This window comes from Danio rerio, chromosome 7, assembly GCF_049306965.1.
Source record: "Danio rerio strain Tuebingen ecotype United States chromosome 7, GRCz12tu, whole genome shotgun sequence".
In the NCBI taxonomy this organism is placed as follows: Eukaryota; Metazoa; Chordata; class Actinopteri; order Cypriniformes; family Danionidae; genus Danio; species Danio rerio.
The window spans coordinates 54,631,410-54,639,668 of NC_133182.1; the positions used below are offsets into that span (position 1 = coordinate 54,631,410).

Below are 8,259 nucleotides of genomic sequence, written 5' to 3' on the forward strand. Positions count from 1 at the left end.
GGACCCCTGGGTGGCTTGCTGGTTTCAGAGGCCCCTAGGTGGAGGGCCAAGGGGCACCCTGGGGCCTATATTGCAAGTACGGGCAGAGAGGTGAACCCCTGGGTAGCTTGCTGGTGTCAGAGGCCCCTGGGTGGAGGGCAAGGGGGCACCCTGTTGCCTATACTGCATGTCCAGGGAGAGAGCTGGACCCCTGGGTAGCTTCCTGGGGTCAGAGGCCCCTAGGTGGAGGGCCAAGGGGCACCCTTTGGCTTATACTGCAAGTTTAGGGAGAGAGGTGGACCCCTAGGTAGCTTGCTGGGTTCAGAGGCCCCTGGGTGGAGGGGCAGGGGGCACCCTGGGCCACTACTGCAAGTCCAGGGAGAGAGGTGGACCCCTGGGTAGCTTGCTGGAGTCAGAGGCCCGTAGGTGGAGCGCCAGGGGGCACCCCTGGGCCTCTACTGCAAGTCCAGGGAGAGAGGTGGACCCCTGGGTAGCTTGCTGGTGTCAAAAGCCTCTAGGTGGAGCACCAGGGGGCACCCGTGGGCCTCTACTGCAAGTCCAGGGAGAGAGGTGGACCCCTGGGTAGCTTGCTGGTGTCAGAGGCCCCTAGGTGGAGGGTCTGGGGGCACTGGCGTCACTGTCTCCGTTCGGTCACACACTGTGTGCTTGAAGTTTGGACTTGCTATTTACTCGCAATTTAAATCTTAATCATTAAGTTCTTCCTCATTCGCTACGTATTTGTCTCTCCTACTTAGGGTGACCAAACCCTTAATACATTTATACAAACAAAACTGCTTTAAAAACGGTCTGTCCCTCGAGCATCCGCCTGTTGTTTGTAGCTTTAGCCTGCTAGCGCCGCTGGTCAGCTAAAGCTACCGACCTCTTTAACCATACACTTTTGACTTACTGGCTTTGCTCTTTACCCCGTAAAATGTCGCTTTCGTCTCTGTCCTTGTGTGCAGGAGAAGCATCGATGGAGGCGTTGGAGCTGGAGCTGGAAGAAGTGGAGTCCCAGATCCGCGCGCTGGTGGTAAGACGGTCGCAGCTACGGGATCGGCTTCTCGCCGTACCTAATGCTAAGGCCGTCTCATCACCTAAGGTACGTGGAAATTACAACCACATCATTCCCTCTACCTCAACCCCGCGTCCTTCTCTGTCCAGGCCCAGCGCACCCGGGGCGCGGCTCAGCCAGGCGTCGTTCACGCCGACACCCGGCTACCACGGCGCCTGGGTGCAGCCGCGCAAGGTGCTTCCCAGATCCCGGGGCAGAACGTCTCCGCCTGTGTTCGAGATCTCCACGGAGAACCGCTTCTCCCCTCTCCGCGAGTCGGGTCCCGATGTGGCCATCATCGGTGACTCGATCGTTCGTCACGTCCGTGCCGCCTCCTCAAAAGGTAATAAAGTACGTACTTTCTGCTTTCCTGGTGCCCGTGTGAAAAATATTTCTACACAGATTCCAACCATCCTGGGCGCTGCCGAGAGCCCTGGTGCCGTTGTCCTCCACGTGGGGACAAACGACACCGGGCTCCGGCAGTCGGAGATCCTGAAGAAGGACTTCAGGAGCCTGATCGAGACGGTTCGACGCACCTCGCCCGCCACGCAGATCATCGTTTCTGGGCCGCTTCCTACCTACCGCCGAGGAAATGAAAGGTTCAGTAGACTTTTAGCTTTGAATGAATGGCTAATAACATGGTGTAAAGAACAAAAATTGCTCTTTGCTAATAACTGGAATCTTTTCTGGGAGCGTCCTAGGCTCTTCCGTCCTGACGGCCTGCACCCCAGTCGAGCCGGAGCTGAACTCCTGTCGGACAACATCTCCAGACTACTTCGCACCATCTGACTAGCAGGTAAAAATTCACAAAATTCACACTATAGCCACCTAGACTCTTGTTCACCCCACTTAAACATCAGTAACGCATATCTGGCGAATCCTATAGAGACTGTGTCTGTTCCTCGTATTATTAGATTAAGAAATAAACGTACTGTGTGCTCCAGGAAAAATCTAGTAAGAATCAAACCAGAAAAACCAGTAGAAAGTGAAAATACAAATTTCGTAAAACTTGGTCTCCTAAACATCAGGTCACTTGCACCTAAAGCACTTATCATTAATGAAATAATAACAGAAAACAATCTTAATGTACTCTGTCTCACTGAAACCTGGCTGAAACAAAATGACTATATTTGCTTAAATGAAGCAACTCCTCCAGGATTCTTATATAAACATGAGGCTCGTCAAACTGGTCGTGGTGGTGGAGTTGCATCAATCTTTAGTGATTTCCTTAATATTAAACAGAGAAACGAACTTATGTTTAGCTCTTTTGAAGTATTATCGCTTAATGTTCAGCTTCCACATACTATACAAAAACCTATGTTATCTCTCGCTTTAATCACCATATATAGACCCCCAGGACCCTATGTCAAATTTCTAAAAGAATTTTCTGATTTTATTTCTGACTTACTAGTCAAAACTGATAAAATGCTAATTGTAGGTGACTTTAACATCCACATAGATGACGCTAATGATACATTAGGGCTCGCGTTTATGGATTTAATACACTCACTTGGGATAAAGCAAAACGTTGTGGGTCCAACCCATCGCTTAAAGCATACATTAGATCTAATTCTGTCTTATGGAATCGAGGTTATTGACGTAGACATTATACCACAAAGTGATGATATTACAGATCACTACCTCTTACTATATAAGCTATGTTTACCTGAAATCAGCAAACCCGCTCCAATACTCCGCCCTAGTAGAACTATTGTTCCGTCAACTAAAGATGAATTTATAAATAACTTACCTGATCTCTCTCTATTTCGTAATGCACCCGCAAACTCAAATGATCTTGATGTAGTAACCAGCAGTATGGATGCCATCTTTACTAGCACACTAAATACTGTGGCACCCATCAAATTAAAAAAGGCTAGAGAGATTAAAACTATACCATGGTATAATAGTCATACTCGTGCGCTCAAAACAGCAACCCGCGCCCTGGAACGTAAATGGAAAAAAACTAATTTAGAGGTCTTTAGAATTGCGTACAAAGACAGTATGTCCAGCTATAGGAGGGCTCTAAAATCTGCCAGGACCGAGCACCTGCGCAAACTGATAGAAAATAATCATAACAATCCTAGATTTTTATTTAACACCATCTCTAAATTAGCAAATAATCGGTCATCCTTGGAACAAACTACTCCACCGCAAATTAGTAGTGATGATTTCATGAATTTTTTCAGTAATAAAATAGAAGGCTTTAGACAGAAAATAGGAGATGCCAAACTTTCTGCACCGGCTTATACTCTAAATCCTGTAAATATTTCATTAAATCATAATAATAACCTACACTGCTTCAAAATCATAGAACATGAAGAGTTAGTAAAAATTATAAATAGCTCTAAACCAGCTACGTGTATGCTGGACTCAATTCCAACAAAATTACTGAAAGAGCTGCTACCTGCTATAGGAGAACCTCTTCTTAACATTATCAACTCTTCTTTATCTATAGGCCATGTTCCAAACTCTTACAAGCTAGCTGTTATTAAGCCTATTATTAAGAAACCGCAACTAGACACCAACAACTTAGCTAACTATAGGCCGATTTCAAATCTTCCATTTATGTCTAAAATACTAGAAAAAGTTGTTTCCACTCAATTATGCTCTTATCTGCAGACGAACAATATTTTTGAAGTGTTTCAGTCAGGTTTCAGGGCTCACCACAGTACAGAAACCGCCTTAGTGAAAATAACCAACGATTTACTCTTAGCTGCTGACCGAGGGTGCGTCTCGCTATTAGTTTTACTCGATCTTAGTGCGGCATTTGATACCATTGACCACAATATCCTCATAAATCGTTTAAAGTCTACAGGTGTCCAGGGACAGGCTCTACAATGGTTTAAGTCATACTTAACTGACCGCTACCAGTTTGTAAATCTTAATGGACAGCCTTCACAAATCTGCCCAGTAAAGTATGGGGTGCCTCAAGGATCAGTTTTAGGCCCTTTACTGTTTACAATTTACATGCTACCTATGGGAGACATTATTAGAAGACATGGGATCAGCTTTCACTGCTAGTCAGATGATACTCAATTATATATTTCCACTAAACCTGACGAGACGTCTGAACTTTCTAAACTAACTGAGTGTATCAAAGACATCAAAGACTGGATGACCAACAATTTTCTTCTCTTAAACTCAGACAAAACAGAATTATTACTTATTGGGCCTAAATCTTGCACACAGCAGATCTCGCAACTCAATTTACAATTAGAGGGATACAAAGTTAGCTTTAGCTCTACTATAAAAGATCTGGGTGTCATATTAGACAGCAATCTAACTTTTAAAAACCATATATCCCATGTCACAAAAACTGCCTTCTTTCATCTGAGAAATATCGCTAAATTACGAAATATGCTATCCATCTCAGATGCAGAAAAGCTAGTCCATGCTTTTATGACTTCGAGACTGGATTACTGTAATGCTCTATTTGCTGGCTGCCCAGCATCCTCTATTAACAAACTTCAATTAGTACAAAATGCAGCAGCCAGAGTTCTGACCAGGTCTAGAAAATATGATCATATAACCCCAATTTTATCCTCCTTACACTGGCTGCCTGTTAAATTTCGTATTGAATTTAAAATATTACTTCTCACCTATAAAGCTCTAAATAATCTAGCTCCTGTTTATCTAACCAACCTTCTGTCTCGCTACGAACCAACTCGCTCTTTAAGATCTCAAAATTCAGGGCTTCTGGTAGTACCTAGAATAGCAAAATCAAGTATAGGAGGTCGAGCCTTCTCTTTCATGGCTCCTACACTCTGGAATAGCCTTCCTGGTAATGTCCGAGGCTCAGACACACTCTCCCAGTTCAAAACTAGATTAAAGACCTATCTGTTTAGTAAAGCATACACTCAATGCATCACCTAGCGGGTTCCACACTGGCTTCTACATCTTGCTTATATACACTATGAACAGCAGCTACGCTAATTATTCTCTTTATTCTCTATTTTCACCTGGGGATACTCATCCCGAGGTCCTCAGATTAGGCGGAGTCACTGATTGGATCCAAGACCAGCGACGTGATGATACCAAGGATTCCATATCCGGGACCAGGCCATATCCTGAGCTGCTGCTGCGCTGATGGTCGTGGGGAGTGGAGAACATGAGTCTGATTCCAGCGACGCTCCAGGGACAGACGAGTCTTCATTGAGGCCATCTTCCAGCATAAACCACGGCGAATGAAGTTCTGCACAAGACTTTTGGCCAGCGGAGAAATTAAAATGGTCGTGCCCAACTGAGTCTGGTTCTCTCAAGGTTTTTTTTCTTCACTCCCATCAGGTGAAGTTTTTTTTCCCTCTCCGCTGTCGCCACTGCCTCGCATGGTTCAGGATTGGTAGAGCTACGCATCGATGAAATTGCTCTTCAGTGTTTGAACTCTCAGTAATGATTAAATCACACTGAACAGAGCTAAACTGAACTGAACTGAACTTAAACACTAAAACCTGAACCACACTGTTCCAGTTACTATGACCATTTATGTGAAGCTGCTTTGACACAATCTACATTGTAAAAGCGCTATACAAATAAAGCTGAATTGAATTGAACCCTGGAGCCTATACTGCAAGTCCAGGGAGAGATGTGGACCACTGGGTAGCTTGCTGGGGTCAAAGGCCCCTGGGTGGAGGGCCAGGGGGCACCCTAGGGCTTATCCTGCAAGTCCAGGATGAGAGGTTGACCCCTGAGTAGCTTGCTGGGGTCAGAGGCCCCTAGGTGGAGGGCCAGGGGGCAGCCTGGGGCCTATACTGCAAGTAAAAAGAGAGAGGTGGACCCCTGGGTAGCTTGCTGGGGTCAGAGGCCCCTAGGTGGAGGATCAGGGATCACCCTTGGGGCCTATACGGCAAGTCCAGGGAGAGAGGTAGACCCCTGGGTAGCTTGCTGGGGTCAGAGGCCCCTAGGTGGAGGATCAGGGATCACCCTTGGGGCCTATACGGCAAGTCCAGGGAGAGAGGTAGACCCCTGGGTAGCTTGCTGGGGTCAGAGGCCCCTAGGTGGAGGGCCAGGGGGAAACCCTGGGGCCTCTAGTGCAAGTCCAGAGAGAGAGCTGGACCCCTGGGTAGCTTGCTGGGGTCAGAGGCCCCTAGGTGGAGGATCAGGGATCACCCTTGGGGCCTATACGGCAAGTCCAGGGAGAGAGATAGACCCCTGGGTAGCTTGCTGGGGTCAGAGGCCCCTAGGTGGAGGGCCAGGGGGGCACCCTGGAGCCTATGCTGCAAGTCCAGGAAGAGATGTGATCCCCAGGGTAGCTTGCTGGGGTCAGAAGCCCCGAGGTGGAGGGCCAGGGAAGCACCCTCGGGCCTATACTGCCAGTTTAGGGAAAGAGGTGGACCCCTGGGTAGCTTGCTGGGGTCAGAGGCCCCTAGGTGGAGGGTCAAGGGGCACCTTGGGGCCTATACGGCAAGTCCAGGGAGAGAGGTGGACCCCAGGGTAGCTTGCTGGTGTCAAACACCCCTAGGTGGACGGCCAAGGGCACCCTTGGGCCTATCCTGCAAGTCCAGGAGGAGAGGTGGACCCCTGGGTAGCTTGCTGGGGTCAGAAGCCCCTGGATGGTGGCAAGGGGGCACCCTGGGGCCTATACTGCAAGTCCAGGGAGAGAGTTGGACCTCTGGGTAGCTTGCTGGGGTCAGAAGCCCATAGGTGGAGGGCCAGGGGGGGCACCCTGGGGCCTATGCTGCAAGTCCAGAGAGAGTTGGACCCTGGGTAGCTTGCTGGGGTCAGAGGCCCCTAGGTGGAGCGCCAAGGGGCACCCTGGGGCTTATACTGCAAGTCTAGGGAGAGAGGTGGACCCCTGGGTAGCTTGCTGGGGTCAGAGGCTCCTGGGTGGAGGGCCAGGGGGCACCCTGGGGCCTATGTTGCAAGTCCAGGGAGAGAGATGGACCTCTGGGTAGCTTGCTGGGGTCAGAGGCCCCTAGGTGGAGGGCCAGGGGGGGCACCTTGGGGCCTATGCTGAAAGTCCAGGGAGAGAGTTGGACCCCTGGGTAGCTCGCTGGGGTCAGAGGCCCCTAGGTGGAGGGCCAGGGGCACCCTGGGGCCTCTATTGCAAGTCCCTGGAGAGAGGTGGACCCCTGGGTAGCTTGCTGGGGTCAAAGGCCCCTAGGTGGAGTGCCAGGGGGCACCCCTGAGCCTATACTGCCAGTTTAGGGAGAGAGGTGGACCCCTGGGTAGCTTGCTGGGGTCAGAAGCCCCTAGGTGGAGGGTCAGGGGGCACCTTGGGGCCTATACGGCAAGTCCAGGGAAAGAGGTGGACCCCTGGGTAGCTTGCTGGGGTAAGAGGCTCCTATGTGGAGGGCAAGGGGGGCACCCTGGGACCTATAATGCAAGTCCAAGAAGAGAGGTGGACCCCTGGGTAGCTTGCTGGGGTCAAAGGCCCCTAGGTGGAGTTCCAGGGGGCACCCTGGGGCCTATCCTGCAAGTACAGGAAGAGAGGTGGACCCCTGGGTAGATTGCTGGGGTCAGAGGCCCCTGGGTGGAGGGCCAGTTGGTACCGTGGGGCCTATTCTGCAAGTCCAGGAAGAGAGGAGGACCCCTGGGTAGCTTGCTGGTTTCAGAGGCCCCTAGGTGGAGGGCCAAGGGGCACCCTGGGGCCTATATTGCAAGTACGGGCAGAAGGTGGACCCCTGGGTAGCTTGCTGGTGTCAGAGGCCCCTGGGTGGAGGGCAAGGGGGCACCCTGTTGCCTATGCTGCATGTCCAGGGAGAGAGCTGGACCCCTGGGTAGCTTCCTGGGGTCAGAGGCCCCTAGGTGGAGGGCCAAGGGGCACCCTTTGGCTTATACTGCAAGTTTAGGGAGAGAGGTGGACCCCTAGGTAGCTTGCTGGGTTCAGAGGCCCCTAGGTGGAGGGGCAGGGGGCACCCTGGGCCTCTACTGCAAGTCCAGGGAGAGAGGTGGACCCCTGGGTACCTTGCTGGGGTCAGAGGCCCGTAGGTGGAGCGCCAGAGGGCACCCCTGGGCCTCTACTGCAAGTCCAGGGAGAGAGGTGGACCCCTGGGTAGCTTGCTGGTGTCAAAAGCCTCTAGGTGTAGCGCCAGGGGGCACCCGTGTGCCTCTACTGCAAGTCCAGGGAGAGAGGTGGACCCCTGGGTAGCTTGCTGGTTTCAGAGGCCCCTAGGTGGAGGGTCTGGGGGCACCCTGGAGCCTATACTGCAAGTCCAGGGAGAGATGTGGACCACTGGGTAGCTTGCTGGGGTCAAAGGCCCCTGGGTGGAGGGCCAGGGGGCACCCTAGGG

The 8,259-nt window shown here is 50.9% G+C and overlaps 1 protein-coding gene across 1 annotated transcript; it reads left to right on the forward strand.

Moving 5' to 3' along the window:
• Nucleotides 1–606: 606 nt before the first annotated feature.
• Nucleotides 607–5,537, forward strand: LOC141375443 (uncharacterized). The gene is made up of 2 exons (XM_073908899.1): nucleotides 607–1,629; nucleotides 1,732–5,537. The coding sequence occupies exons 1-2, from the start codon at nucleotides 911–913 to the stop codon at nucleotides 1,817–1,819; spliced, it is 807 nt and encodes a 268-aa protein (XP_073765000.1). The 5' UTR covers nucleotides 607–910; the 3' UTR covers nucleotides 1,820–5,537.
• Nucleotides 5,538–8,259: the final 2,722 nt, after the last annotated feature.

Coding starts and splice junctions, on each gene's coding strand:
- LOC141375443 (XM_073908899.1), top strand. CDS start 911: ATGTCGCTTTCGTCTCTGTCCTTGTGTGCAGGAGAAGCATCGATGGAG. Junction 1,630..1,731: donor TACCGCCGAGGAAATGAAAG/GTTCAGTAGACT, acceptor GGAGCGTCCTAG/GCTCTTCCGTCCTGACGGCC.